This window comes from Ambystoma mexicanum, chromosome 5q (assembly GCF_040938575.1).
Source record: "Ambystoma mexicanum isolate Mex_15411 chromosome 5q, UKY_AmexF1_1, whole genome shotgun sequence".
Classification (NCBI taxonomy): domain Eukaryota; kingdom Metazoa; phylum Chordata; class Amphibia; order Caudata; family Ambystomatidae; genus Ambystoma; species Ambystoma mexicanum.
The window spans coordinates 1,050,172,001-1,050,187,639 of record NC_090933.1 but is presented as its reverse complement, the minus strand read 5'-3'; the positions used below and the strand labels follow the sequence as shown (position 1 = coordinate 1,050,187,639).

The 15,639-nt window shown below is 47.1% G+C and overlaps 1 protein-coding gene across 4 annotated transcripts in view; it reads left to right on the top strand.

Moving 5' to 3' along the window:
* The window catches only part of ENPP2 (ectonucleotide pyrophosphatase/phosphodiesterase 2), a 1,757,842-nt gene that overhangs the window by 1,147,747 nt on the left and 594,456 nt on the right, over nucleotides 1-15,639 (top strand). For all 4 annotated transcript variants that reach the window (XM_069621550.1, XM_069621549.1, XM_069621547.1 and 1 more), the window contains exon 10: nucleotides 741-806. In XM_069621550.1, coding sequence (XP_069477651.1) covers nucleotides 741-806 — 66 coding nt within the window. The remainder of the gene's footprint in view (nucleotides 1-740; nucleotides 807-15,639) is intronic.

Sequence of the window (15,639 nt, the reverse complement as noted above, 5' to 3'; positions counted from 1 at the left end):
CACCTCTGTTCTCCATTCTTGTATTCCTCTCTTCTAGCCTCCTGATTCTCTCCTCAAACCTTCTGAATCCTTCACTCTTTAACCTGATTTTCCTCCTCCAAAAACCAACACTAACTTTCCCAGCACTGCCTGCTTTGTCCCCTGGCTAAGCCGATAATTGGGGCCACATGGGTTTCACCTTTGCCTGCCTCATTGGGAGTATTTATGATTGGTCTGATAGTTTTGGAACTTTGCCTTTCCCAGTTGAGGCCAATGGAGGTGCTTGGCAGTCATCTACATGCAGAGATGAATGTTTGCCATCCTGACACCTTTCAGTGGTGCCCTCCTCCACAGATAATTTCCTCTCCATGCCTGGTATGAATGTTTACATGAGCGAGGGGGAAGACCCATCCTGCTCACGGCTTTTGTGTTTAGATCAACCAGTAAGGTCTTTGCCTCCAGGCTAAGTGTCTGTATAGAAATTGTCCTATTGGGAGGTTTTAGGGCAATTTGTGATATAATGGGTCAATCCCCTGCCTCCCACAGGTGGCCTAGTGGATGTCGCCAGGTAATCCTCCACGTGATGCCTCTCCAACTCCATGGCCCAACTGTCTTGGTGACCTTGGTGAATCTGTTTTATAGAGTTATCAGTTTGAATGAAAGTTTCATGTTATTCAACTAGATTACATCTGTACCTGTAAATTCAGAGCTCACAAAAACAACTAAATAATTGATGTAATCTGTTATTACCTGCACTTTAGAGTCATCCCTCAAGAGCGACGAGTCCTTACGATGCTGAAGTGGTTGAACTTGCCGGATAATGAAAGGTAAACACTGTTCATTATTATTTTTTTTTTAAATATATGAATTTGAAGGACTAACAGAACAATAAATGTTAAACCGCAAGAAATTGTAACTTCACAAATGGAGGCAACTACCTCTTAATGCAATGGCTGCCCTGTACTTCCTTCAATGTGACGAATCTAGTGATATCGCCACTGCTTCCCTGGAAGGAAGCTTCTCTTGTGTGGCTAGGGAAAGGCAGAAACTACCTGGCTCTGACCCTTGGGATGGCTCTTTGCCGGAGGACCACGTGGGGGAAGCGAAATTCCAGGGTGGCAGGCTAAGGACATTACACCAGAATAATTCTTTCCCTGGTTTCCTTGCTAACAACCATGTGTCTTTTGCCCATTCTTGTATGGCATATTGTAGGGTGGATAAAGAATCTCTGTTGTTTACTGGTCACCAACCTTATATGCAAACCTCCCCCTTTAATGCTGGGACGACAAAGAGAGATGGAGGAATTAAGATCACTAGAAGCAGTACGCCCACACTGTATTCTAGTCGTTGGAGGATGTTAACAAGTGCTGGGACTTGTATACATCCCCTCTCTTTAATAACACTAAGACAATAAGTACTGGGACTTATGTACACCCCCCCTTTTATAACGCTGAGACGAGGAAGAGGGATGGAGTGATGAAGATCACTAGAAGCCAAAGCTGCGTTCTAGTCGTTGGAAGATGTGAACATGTTCCGGGACATTCAAATATAGAACACCTGAACAAGAACGACAGTCAGCCCTCCCAACGCTGGTTGGCACACAGGAAGAAATCAAAATACAGACGGAAGTGTAGAAGCTAGCGAGGACAGCGTCCAAGGAAGTCAAGCGGAAGAGTGTTCACTGTGCTGCCATCCCAAGCAGCCGGAGCTGCAGAGCAGGGAAAGCCAGACGGGAACCGAGAAGCCAACGAGACATACTCCCAGCCAGCAGATGCACAGCAGAGTAAACGGTAAGACACGAGGGACGCTGAAGTTACCAGAGAAGACTGGTAAGCCCTGAAAAAGAGATGGGGATACTGGGGTGCTTTAGGGCGGATGGTGCGTTCTGTTATTAAAGAGCAAAAACCCACACACGGGAGCTCGGACATTTAACCGAGTTGGAAAAGGGTAGGTGGTCCGACATATATGAAAAATATAATTACCTGGATACAGAAACAACCGAATACTAATGAAGTGTGTTAACCTGGGATTTGCACTCTAATATTGAGAGGATTCAAAAAGCCCTGGTGGGGGGGACAGGGGGGTAAACCAGGCACTCAGCGAGTCTGGGACTGGCGCCCAAGTGAAAAGACAAAAAGCCCTGCCAGGAGAGTAAGAGTAATAATAATTGTGTGTTTCTCCTGTAGCCAGAAAGGCCACATGGCCCGACGATGCCACTCAAATAGAAAAGAGGAGCCATGGCGGGGGAAGAGTGGGAAGAATCTTAGGTGAACCAATAGAAACAGCAACACATTTTTTCCTGTACTTCATTTACCTTAAAATCACATTCATCTGCCACAGTAAATGGCAGACCAGTATTGGTGATAGTTTACTCCTGTAGCAAACAGCCATGCGGTCCGATGTAGTACAAACAGATGAGTTGAGGACAGAGAACCCTGTGAGAGTAACTTGTGTCCACTGTGACCAGGAGATCTATAGAACTCCTGTAATCGGTCAAATCTGGGCCAGACCACAAAAATAAACACTGCTGTCGTCCCTGGCTTATCAGAAGATCCCAAACTTTAAAACTCTCATAGAAGATATTAATAGTTCCTCCACTAGATATTCCCCATGCAGACTCATGGGAATACTGAGAATTCACACATAATCCAGTTATTTGGATTGGGACACTAACACTATGATCACATACAACACCCGAGGAGGGAACTACCTTTTTGAGCGGAAGGGTATGTGATATCGTCACTGCTTCCCTGGAGGGTAGCTTCTCTTGTGTGGCTAGGGAAAGGCAGAAGCTACCTGACTCTGACCCTGGGGGTGGCTATTTACGAGAGGACCATGTGGGGGAAGACAGAATTCCAGGGAGGCAGGGTAAGGACATTAGACTAGAAAAACCTTTACCTGGTTTCCTTGATACCTTGTGTCTTTTCCCCATTCTTGTATGGCATGTTGTAGGGTGGATAAGGAATCGGTTTACTGGTCACCAACCTTATATGCCTACCTCCCCCTAAAGAGATGGAGGAATTAAGATCACTAGAAGTGGTAAGCCCACACTGTGTTCTAGTCGTTGGAGGATGTTAACAAGTGCTGGGACCTGCGTACATCCCCCTCCCTTTTGAAACACTGAGACGAGGAAGAGGGATGGAGTGATGAAGATCACAAGAAGCGGCAAGCCAACGCTGCGTTGTAGTTGTTGGAAGATCCTTATAGGTGCTGGGACATTCAAATATTGAACACCTGAACAGAATGAGGGAGTCAGACCTCCCGATGCTGGTTGGGACACTGGAGGACAACTAGCTGCAGAACAGGGTGAAGAAGCTAGCAAGGACGGCATTCAAGGAAGTTAGGCCGATGAGTATTCACTGCGCTGGCATGCCGAGCAGCAGGAGCTGCCAAGTGAAGTGGAAGGCCAGATGAGAACTGAGAAGCCAACGAGACCCGCTCCCACGCAGAAAATGGTGAGATGGGAGGGATGCCAAAGCTGCCAGAAAAGACTGGTGAGCCCAGAGAAGGAGATTGAGGTACCAGGGCACTGCACAGCGGATGCCACGCACCGTTAGTAAAGAGCAAACACCCACACAAAGGAGCTGAGACATTTTACACAGTTGGAGAAGGGTCAGTGGCCCTACATATAAAAGAAATATCATTATCTGGATACAGAAACAAGCAAAAGCTAATGAAGAGTGTGAACCTGGGATTTGCACTCAAATATTGAGAGGACTCAAAGTCCAAGCAGGCGAGTAAACCAAGCCTAGAGAGAGCTGGGCACCCACACCCAAGTAGCGAAATAAAACCTGGGCAGGAGAGTAAACCAGGGATAGGAGTAACGTGGCAGAGACCCCCAGGAAGTGTGGAGAAAACAGGGGAAGAAACACCCCCTTTTTGAATTGCGGACCAAAAGTTAAGAACCATACCCCTTTCCTAGGAGAAGGGAAGTGTGGCCCCTTGTCTGATGGAACATTATTCATTTTTCTTTTCTACACCTTAGAGACTTTATATTTGCAACTTTGGAAGGAAGCTGCAGGTGTTCAGACAAGAGAAATTCCCCATTTCACGTTATATTGAGTTGTGTGCAAGGGTCCGATTAGGATTTTGGACACAGGACATCCTGACCCAGATATTTCTTAGTTTCTTTGAGGCTGGGAAGCCCCTCTTCGAGTTAGGGATAGGTAGTATTTCCCCAAACCCTCCTTTTATTTTGATAATTAAATTCTTGATTCAATACAAAATTGTATTCAAGTATTACTCTTGATCACTCACAGCACGTAACAGAGGATTCTGTGTAGTCCACCACATAAGGTGGAGCACTCCCTTGTGTTGCATATCTGCACCCACAAGCTAATCCTTAGTGTCTAGGTGCTCTTCTGGTGCCACTGCTCGAGGTTTTGTCACATACTGGGTTGTGCACAGGTTTCTAGCCTTTTCATTTTGAAGTTTGTCACAGTTAATGCATAGACTTGTTTGTGTCTCTTTTGTTGTGCATTAATGTAATTACTATACATACCTGTAACAAAGTAGATGACTATTGGGAAAGATTCCCCCCGGCCCCCTGTAGACTTGTATGGGATGCCCTTTCTTTTTGCTTTGTTTTGACAACTGACCTGATTTTTTTTTAAGTAAGTAAATCCTTCTGCCTTACTTCCCTTGCTTTCTGCTCATTGTTATGGGGAGACTGATGTGAGGAGTTAGAAATTTAGAACAGGACACAAGGAGGTCATGCTTTAACAAAAAGAGAATGGGTTGGAAAAATACCTTTCGTCCTATGCTAACGAGGGGTTTCTCTACCTTTGAACTAACCATTAAGGATCTGTCTGTCAGCAAGTTGATAACTACAACTGTCCAAAAGTCCTAACCTGACCCTCACACTATAAACAAAATACAAAGGGTGCAAGGTAATGTCTGACTTATATTAGCAAAAAGTGTTCAAAACCAAAAGTATCAACAATGGATCTAACGAAAATGTTCTCCAAGGTAAAGATCCTTGGACCCAGAGGTTGGTTCCCTTCCCGTGGATTCTTGATAGGATGGCAAAAAGTGTCTCTTGTAGGTAACAGTTCCTTTGTTTGACAAAGTTCTTGTTTAAAAAATACGTTCTGTAACAATCTTTCTGTAGTGTTTCTTGTAACTTAATAAATCACCTGTGTACTCACCTGCCAGGACTACTTTTATGAATTTCTGGGTCACCTGGAATACTCCCCAGTCAGGTATCTTAATTCAACTTCAAAGTTCTTTGGCTGCTTCACAACAGCACATACCGTGAGGACTTGGTATTATTTGCTCAGTTCAATCGTCTTCCCCACATTGGCATTTCATTTGAACCGCACTTTTCTTTTTTTAAACACTCTTTATTGGTATTTTATTATAACAGTCCAACAGCTTCCCCCTTACCCTCCCTAACCCCCCAAATGTCAGACCCTCCACACCCATTAGTGTAATTTAACCAAGCAAAACAACAAATTCCCACTCCCAACCCCGCCACCTCCCTCCCCCACATCCCAATGTCCCATCTGATTCCTTCTTTCTCCATTGATCACAGCACTCCAACTTTTAGTGTCCACTGTTCGGTGAGATTTGGGCCGATCCACCTTCCACTCACACCTCCGGACTCCCCCCACCCTTTCATGTCCTCCCCACTGCGCATGCCTCTTCACGGTGGACGCAAGTCATTGTCCTTTGCCAGATCATTTAGCAGTTGGGACCAATGGACCGTCTCCTCCCCCGCCTCCATATTCTGCAGCACCGTTAACTCGGCTAATCCCCACCTCCGCACATCCTTCCGCCATAACTTGATTGCCAGACCCTGGGGCGATTTCCACGCTATCGCCATTCGGCGCTTTGCCAATATGAGCAAAAACCGCCCCATTCTGTTCCGTAGCTTGTTACGCTTCCCCCCCGGTAGTTTCCCCCACAGACAGGTGTCTGGACACCGTTCCAGGTTGGTTCCCAGTAACTCATTCACTCACTTAAGCACCTTGTCCCAATATTCTACTATTACTCCACACTCCCACACCATGTGCCAGAACCCCGCCCTCTCCAACCCACACCTAGGACATTCGCTCGACCGATCCCCATTCATCGCCCCGAGTGCCAGTGGGGTGACATATACCCTACATTTGAACCGTACTTGATTGGAGTTCACCTTAATGCTTTGCCTTGTCTGCATTAAAACTTTCTTATTATTGGATAACTCTCCCCCCACATTGGCATCTCGTGCATCTATATTTGTTTGGGTTTGTATTGGTAATTTGTCTTGATTGCATTTAAATGGCCTTTGGATATTTTCTTCACCAGCAATCTCATATTGTTCAAGTACTTGGTGGCGCACTTGTCAGAACGCCCGAGACCCCCTGCTGTTTTGGGCGGTCTCACCGGCGGGTGTCCAGCATCTCTGACACTGCTTGCGCCTTAGCGGTTTGGCTACCTCAGCCGCTTTCCACTTCGGGGTGTACGGCACTACCCAGGCGTCCTACATGGCTCCACAGTCAAATGCCAGTTGTCTCGCTCGGCCCAGACTGGAGAATGTTGCTTCTGTGATTGGCTCACCCGCTAGGATCTCCTACTCGGCTCCCCGCCTCTCCATGGTCACATGCAGCTTCCCTCTCCTTGTTCCGGTGGCTTTCCAGCTTTCCGCGTTCATGAGCCTCAGCATGCATGCCTCCATCCGACTGTGCGGCTGTCATTTTTAAATGTCCCACACACAGAGGGTTTGGGAAAACTAGTCTGCATGTTGTACATTGAGCTCCTGTCATTTTGCACAAACACCTTCATCACCGGAGTGGTTATGTGAGTTTTAGTCCATGGATGTCATGGGTCTTTTAACTCTATATGTATTTTCTCAGAGTCTTCCCCTGAAGACACAATAGAAATTAAAGGTGTTTTGTGTGAGTTGTAGGTGTTTGGGTTACACATGGGAACCTAGCCAGAATAACAATAGGTCATTAAGAAAGGAGGGGAATACGGCGGTTTATCCAATGAAGTCGAAGCGTCTCCCTGGTAGTTGTCTCCTCCCTCATAGATCCACCCCCTGGGTCAGGATCAGGTAGTGGCTGCAATCCCTTGGCCATGTGAGAGGAGGTCACCACCGGGAATCTGTGATGACGCCTTTGGGTTCATCACACTGACCAGTCCATAAGATGTAGTGGTGAGAGACAGTCTCTTTATGGATTTCTTGTATTTTTATAACTTCACACATCACCCTGAAGTGAAGTGCTGTTAGGATACTTTGTATTTGCATCCCAAAAGGAATCAATGTGTCTGTGATGGGCAGATGTCAACTGCGTTTTTACTGTCATGTTTTGAACTTTCTACTCCTGCACTATTGCAATTACCGCAAATGGCTCCAAAGAGTGGCAAGCACTCGAAGATGGCTGTGCCTTGAGATTTATGCTTGTCCTTTGGCCACATTGTTCCTTGGCCTTCTTTCCGCCCTCTGAGGGCTGGACATTTCTTGTATGGAATGCCCTTTCCGAGGAGGAAAGCTGCAGCTTAAGCAGGCAAAGTGGTGGTCTGTGTGTGTGGCCAGATGTCGGGGCTGGCACCATCTTGTCCCAGTACACATCCTGGTGCCTGAATGTCTTTTGCTGGGAAGAATGTGTGGCCAGTGGCCAGTTTTAGTTGTGCAGATACTTATCATAGGTAGACATGGTTGAGCTTCCAGTCCTAATCCTAGATAAAAGGACTCCTCCTGCAGCCATTCCACAGATCGTTGTTGGAGCTAAAACCTCTGTGAAGAAGTGCAGCCCGCTGACAATTCAAGGAAGACTGCTGCAGCTGACCATCACCAACTCCAGTAAAGTCCTGTGGAGCCCTGCTCCTTTGCCTGATCTCACGAAGACCCTGGTCTGTGCTTCAACCCCTGAACCAGTGGGAACAACCAGTCTAAATCCCTGCTCAAGGATTGGGTCCTTCAGAGCCTTCGGCTGTGTCCCTGGGCCAACCAGTGGTGCTCTCTCCTGGGCTACTTCACGGCAGCCATCGCCGTTACAAGTGCATCCTTGGAACATGGAGGCTCTCCAGCTTATACTGCAAGACTCATGCTGCTCCATTTTCAGTCTTCTTGCATCAACGGTAGCTGTGCAGGGCCTCTTCGTCCATTGAAGATTGCCTGGCCCCGCCTGATGATGGCGAGTCTCGTTGCAATTCTTCTTCTTCACTCCCTGGAAGTGTTGAGGATGCCTGCTATGCAAAAGTCCTCCTTTTCTTCCCAAGTGTTTTAAGCTGTAATGTACCTGGAAGCGAGATTCGAGCACTGCGACCAACAAAACTAAATCCTTCCTCTGAAAGGGATTTCTGCACATGCAACCCCTGGGCCTCCCTGAACCCGATCAAGCACTGAAGACTGTGTCTCCAACAAAATACAGAACCTCAGCAGTGATCTCTAACCCCAACAAAATCCAGAACCTCAGCTGTGACCACTATAGAAATCTGAGTCGGGGGGGGTAAGTTAACATACCTGTTTCTCCCCCCTCCCATCCTCTATAGCATTACATGGGCGTAAAGTCCTGTCCCTATCTCTTTCGTTCCTGGCTTAGGTTGGTGGTAACCTGGTCAAGAATCCCTTTCCGTGCCTATCCTAGTTTAGTGGGATTGAGGGAGTTACTTTCCTGAACTTTCCTTAACTTTTTGAACTTTGCATCACAAGCACTGGCATCAACCAATCACATAGCAAACCTACCTGAACTGTATATCTTTGGAACGATGACTTTAGGGCACAAGGCCCCAGACAATCTTAGTGGTTTTATGGGAACTGTTTTATGGCTGCTCTGAACTTCATGCATCTGAGTACTTACCCGTTTTACAGTGGTTACTGGATCAAATGCTTTCGATCTTCTCCTAAGGCTGAATGCACAAAAAGGCTGTATAGTAAGTATGACAATATTTGCATAGAGGTTTCATTCCTTACTGTTTATTTTGAAGGTCTAATAATAAATCCTTGCATATTTGTGTATATGCCGGGCTAGCTGGAATTATCGGTGTTGCTCTTTATAGCCCTAGACAATTCTTGCACCCTCTCTTAGGTCTATGCCTTACCACTCTACTGCCTGCCTTGATTGCGTCTGGCTAGACTTTAGTGTCTTCCCTGTTCACCATAAAAGGTTGGCCTCCCAAAATCCACACCCAGAGTTGATTTTGGAAGTTCTTCTCAACAATAACTGCAGAGGTGGTTGGGGCTTTAGATACCTAGTAGCTTATGCTTGCCGGATTGCACATTGAAATGTCTATGTGTGGTAAATAGTTACCACATTCCAAATCCGCCTGAAAAGGAGAACACATATGTTGTTGCTGTAATAGAATCTTGATTGTGGGGAATACAAAAGTCTGCTTGCAGTAAATGACTGTTACCATCTGCAGACTTTTCATTCGAGGAAGCAAAAGTGTTTTGGTGGCAATTTTGAAAACTGTTAAACCTTTGGAAAACACAATCTTCGTGTTGCCACCCAGGAAAAATGAGTGGCCAATTCCATTATGAAGGAGACAGAGTTGCTGGTGGAGATGGGTGCCAACTATAAGGTAGAAAGCCAGCTTTTTTGCTTTCTCTGTGGGTGCCATGAAATGTTTGCTGGTTTCCTATGACGCATTGAACATTTTTTGACAGTATGACTCCTTTTAGGTCTCACTTGGAACAGAACTCTGTCTGTGCCCCTTTTGGACACTTATGGTCCCTATGTGGGTCGGTAATAGTGTGCTAAAAAATTACTAAGTCTTAAATACAGTTCAAGTGTTTTTACTTGATCGTTCAGGGCCCAAAGGCTGTCTACATCCCTTTTCTAGAAAGCACTATTCCTCCCAGGCACCCCTACTCCCAGGTTAGTATATACTGCTGGTACACTGTCTTAAATTCTGTCTTTTGCTCCGAGTGACAACTTAAAGGCCAGTAGCTTATTTATCTAAACTCCCTCAAAGTCATCCTAAAGTGTCCCTGCACTATTCAAAGGGGTCTTGGATTGTGCCTTTCAGACACTCTGTTCGATTTGGTCTCCTTCTTCTGCCTATCACTTCCTGATATTCCTTTCTTGCTCCTCTTCTTCTCCCTTAATTTTCCCCCTTCTGTATTCTTGGTGTCTTCCTCTTCTGTCCCACCAATGTCACACTCCTTCTATTCCTTTACCCCACCATTTGATGTTACTACTACCCCCTCCACTCTACTACTCCCACGTTTGTGCCACCAGTCTGAACTTAGTATAGCAAACGATGCAGCTAGGTAGCCCACGAGTGAGCTGGTCGACACACAGGAATGTTCTGGAACCCTTCAGAGGACTTCCAAGCGCAGGTTCCTCAAAAGGTGGTCAAACCTAGTTGTTTCCATCTGTCATGGGGTTGTGGCACCGATGACAGCCTTCTGTGTATCAGCAAAGGAGCAGGACTTCGCCAGGACAGATTAAGGGGACAATGTTGGTTTTCTTCCACAAGTTTAGGTCTTCAGCTGGATATTCCTCTTTGTAGGGCCCTTGGCTCCAACAACTATCCCTTAAATGGCTGCAAATGTTCTCCTTTCATTCAGGATTCGAGGTGGAGGCGCTCCCAACCCATCACTGTTAAGGATCTGCACCATTCAAATTGGTAGGGACTATCCAATCATGCACAGCCTCTGGCCAACACATATGCCCAGCAACAGGCACTTTGGCATTGATGTGGACTTGAACCGTACAGTCCCAGTCCCCACATCCGGCAACAAACTCACACCACCACTTTGCCCAGGAAACCTGGCGTTTTTCTGAGGAAAGGGCTTACCATATACGGTAAATTCAGCCATTTGATTGCAGGTAGAAGCCCAAAATAAAAGCTGGCCAAAGAACAGGCTAAAATCTAACTGCATGGCTATTTTAGCTATATGGTACTCCAAATGGCATTGAGTAGTGTTAGGAAAGATTTCTCTTTGGCCAACTTTCCCTCCATAGTTTCTATGGACCCCCAATCTTTCTGCTACATTTTTTAACCTGTTCTGATTTTCTTAGGGTAAAGAAAGCCTTCAGCTTCACTTTCCCTGTCTTTTGCTCGTTTTGTTATGGGGAAATTGATTAGTCCTTGATACTATCAATGCTATCAAACTTAGCCTGAGCCCAGCTATTGCCTGTGTGTCACCTGCTTACTGCGCTACACTCTGTTTCTCACCGCCTCCACTCCCCTGGTGTCGTCCCCCTTCCACTGCAGCCTAACATGTCGCTATCTATCTCTCCTCTGCTCTCCAACTGCTTCACTATCTCCTATCCTCCTCTTATCACTAAAACTGGCCGTAAGAAACTTAAGAAGGACATACTGGGCTCTAACCTAGGCCTTCCTATTGCAGACACCTATGTCACGGCTTCCGCCAGAGTTACTCTTACTGACATCCTCTTCTTTGTTTACTCACCTGATCTATGGACCCGCCACATGGTCTGCTTTCTCTCTCCTATCTCCTCTTCCCCCATTAATGGTGGCACTCGCTGGGAGGTTCTCCTTGACCTCTTCGCCATCTCCAGAGTCATCATCAATGTTTATCTTAGGAACCATCATGGCCCAGGGTCCTCAACCCAACCTTATTATTTTTGACAGGCTCCTCCCACGCCTCTCTAACCTTACCTCTCCTCCAGCCAGGCTCACTTGCCTCTTGTGCCCTCCCCCTCCTCTGCACACGCTCCCTTGCCTTCTGTGCCCTCCTCCTCCCCCAACCCCTGAGGAAGACCCTCAAAGATGGTAAACTGCTCCATATTGCCACTCTCAATGCTTGCTCCGCCATCAAACACTTGTCTGACATCTGCAAACTCCTCGAACACATGGATCTTGATGTGCTCGCCATCACTGAGACATGGTTCAGGAATTGCTCTGTCACAAGCTTTGACACACTCCTCCCTGAAGACTACAAGATCCTCTCTGCACCCAGGCCTAAGAAAACAGGTGGGGGAGTAACACTTTTCTTCCCAGAATGCACACCAGTGTCCATCATTCCCACTCAGGCCTACTCCTGTTTTGAGTGCCTAGTTTGCAGACTCTCACTCTCCCCAAAATCTTTTCGTACTATGGCCACCTTCTATCGGCCACCAGGTCAGTCCTCCTTATTCCTCTCGGAATGGGTGGACCTGGCTTCCTCCCTACTCACCTCCTCCTCTCAACTACTCCTGATGAGTGATCTGAACATCCATCTGCACTCTCCTGACACCTTAGATCCTTTCTGCAACCTCAGTGACTCCCTTGCCCTATCTATCCTACCCGCTGAATCCACGCAGACCCGGGCCACACCTTGGATGCTCTCATCTCTGACATCCCTCTCTCCAGCCCCCTCACTACCTCCCTCTCTTGGACTGACCACTCTCTTCTCTCAACACACCTGAAGCTCTCCTCTTGCAGCAATACATCTGGCACAGCCATTGGCTTCAAAGTCACCAGACAGATTAGAAAAGTGACCGTGGCTGCCTTTGCCGCATCCTACTCTCCTCCACCCACTCCCTCTGCTGACTCCCACCCTGACACAGCCATTGCTAATCTCAATCTTTTCATCTCCAACACTCTTGACTCTCTTGCCCCCGTCATGAAGGTCCGACTGAAGACTTCCAAAAAGTGCAATTCTTGCTACAACACTGACCTGGCCCCTTAAACGCAAGTGTAGGGCAGCTGAACGGAAATGGAATGCGTCGGGCGAACCATCTGACAAACTGGCCTGCCGCCTCCTTCAAAGCATTATCGACTCTTCATCCACAGCAAGAAAAGTCTTTATTCAAGCCTGCATCTCCGTGGCATCAAACAGCACGGCCAAACTTTTCAAAGTCTGCAAGGAACTGTCCAATCCTGTGGCAGGCTCTGTCTCTGTCACACCCTGACAAGACCTTTGCTCGGCCCAGGCTGCACACTTCAACACAAAAACACAAGACTCCCTTTCTACCCTTTCTTCTGCACCACAGCATACACCAACACCAGAGCCTCCCTTGAGCCCCCCCTCCACCCACCCTCTCCTCTCTCTCACCGGTCACACCGGTTAGGTCATCAGGCAAGTCCGATCTATGAAGGCTTCATCCAAACAGGTGGATCCCTGCTCCTCCAAAACCATCAAAGTCAACATTGATTCCCTCGCCCCTGCCTTGGCTGATCTCTGCAATCTCTCCTTTTCCACTTGAGTTTTCCCAACTGGCCTTAAGCACTCTCTTGTGCACCCAAACCCCTCCTCCGATCCTTCCATTCCGGCAAACAACTGGCCTATCTCCATCACACCTTTCCAGGGCAAACACTTGGAGAAACTTGCAATCTCTCAGCTGACCCTGCACACTGAATCTATTGGCTGCTTCCACGACCATCAAGCTGTCTTTAGAGCAGCCAAAGTCATGGAAACTGCTCTTCTGAACACCCGTGAAGACCTGCTCTCCAATCTTGACACTAACACTCCCTATATCCTCATTCTCCTTGACCGCACCTCTGCCTTTGACATGGTTAACCACAACATCCTGATCGCACATCTCCGTGACACCCTGGGAATCGCTCGTCAGGTTCTGGCGTCGTTAAACTCTGTCCTCTGACCGCCCATCCCAGATGGAAATCGGAGCCTTACACTCGACTATCACTCTCTCAACCTGTGGCCGTCGCATAGGGATCTAACCTTTCCTCTTGGTTCTTCAATGTCTATTTGGTTGTCCCGGCATGTGTGATTGCCACTTTCACCTCTTACTTCCAATGCTACGCGGATGATGCAAAACTGTTCAGGCTTCCTTCAGACACCTCCTCCTCCTCTCATATCTGACTGTCTGTCCGCTATTCAGTAATGGTGTGCTGCAAACGACTTTTGCCTCAACGCCAGTAAGACTGAGATCATTCGAGTTGGGACCCCTGATCCTGCTTTCCCACTTTCACTCTGGCCGGCCTCCCTTGGTCCTGCGCCCGCTCCCACCTGCGAGGCAAGAAACTTTGGGGTCATCTTTGACTCCAATCTATCCTTCTCCTCTCACATATCCAACATCTCTAAAAAGTCTTATCAGCTACACCTCCTCCGAGGTACTCTACCTTTTCTCACTTCCCCCAGTGGCTTACTGTCTCCAGAGCCCAGGTTCTCTCTAGGATGGACTATTGCAACAGCCTCTTTCTCAACCTCCCTTCTGCCCTGCACCCTCTGCAACTCATCCAGAACAAAACCACAAGACATATCCTTGGCCTCAAGCCCAGGGACCACATCTCTCCAGCATTGAAATCCGTTCACTGGCTCCCAATGACTGCAAGTATCAAATTCAAGATCATCTGCATTGTTCACAAGGCTTACTGGGGCCTGGGACCACCTGCCTGCAACGCTGCCTACCTAAATACTGTCCCTCACGAGCTCTCCGCTCATCTACCTCCAACCTGCTGCGAGTGAGCCGGTTCTCCAAGCAGAGATTTGGAGGGAGATCCTTATCCTCAGCAGGTGCCTCCCTCTGGAAAAGCCTCCCTGCTGCCCTCCATCTTGAGCCGGATCTCTTTAAAGTCCGGAAACTCCTCAAGACCTTCATCTTCTCCTCTTCCTTCTCTTTCCCTTTACCCTGCTAACCTAGTTGTCTATTCTTTTATCTGTTCCTCCCTGCTCTCCCTCCCACTCCTTACAGCTTGCTGACTAGCCACCTGGTGCACCTCTGAGTAGTACACAATCCGATTGTGTGTTGGACAATGCTAGAGGTTGCAGACTGGGCTGTGCATCAACTACGTTTTAAAGGTGCATGTTCACCCCATCGACACGATAGATGTAGGAAGGGTACAGTAGGTCCCCCTGATGAAGTTCAAAATGTGTGTTTGATAGAATAAGGTGTTGAACGAAACATGTTAGGTCTTTAGATGAGGTATTTGAATAAGCAACAATACTTTAGAACAACATATTCAGTCGATATAATTTCTGTGGTAGCCATAACAGGGATTATTCTCACTCAGGCCACAGAAAGAGGTTCATGAGGTATCCCTGAAGTAAGGGAACCTCAGAGGCTACTGACCACTGTGTCACATTACACAAGATTGACTTGAGGGGTATGATATGTCCTGTGTCATATAGATTTGTATAGGCAGGGTGTTTGAGGGTGTTTTATTGCTCACCCGTGGTTACACTTTTTTTCTAACCAATATTTTAGAATTTTGTATTAGGCTTGTTTTAAATGTGTACTAGATTTTATACATTTTCTTTGCCTAAATTGTACGATTTAATGGATTTGGTGACTTGTGATTTATTTGTGATTTCTAATAAATTTGAAACATATTTATAAAAATATTTTTATAACAAATTTCTGTTAACTTGGTACGTATTTGGTCCATGGGCCAAGTCGTTGTGACCTAGGAAGATGGAGAGGGATAAGTTGACGCATGGATCCTTTTGTTAAAGATTGTCTCTAGCTATAGAGAAGGAGCTGGATCTAAGCGTCGGTAATTAGCTCCCTTAGCCTCCTTTTGGTTTTTGTTGTACATCTGACTGTCACAGGTCCCGGCACCCCCGCCACTCCTCTTTCGCACTTGCCTCAGGGCCCTACCCACACTACACTTAGAAATGACTGTGAGAATGGCTCTCTCTGCACTTACCCCTGTCTCATCCAACCTAGTGCACTTATTTCCCCCCTCCCTATGACCTTGTGTGCACTTGCACAATCTGCATGCACCGCGCCTGAAGATAGTTTGTCTGTTCTCCCTTGTCTCACCCCCCATAACTGCACTAGTAAAACCGCAGAATCGCTGTTAGGCCTATTTGCTGTA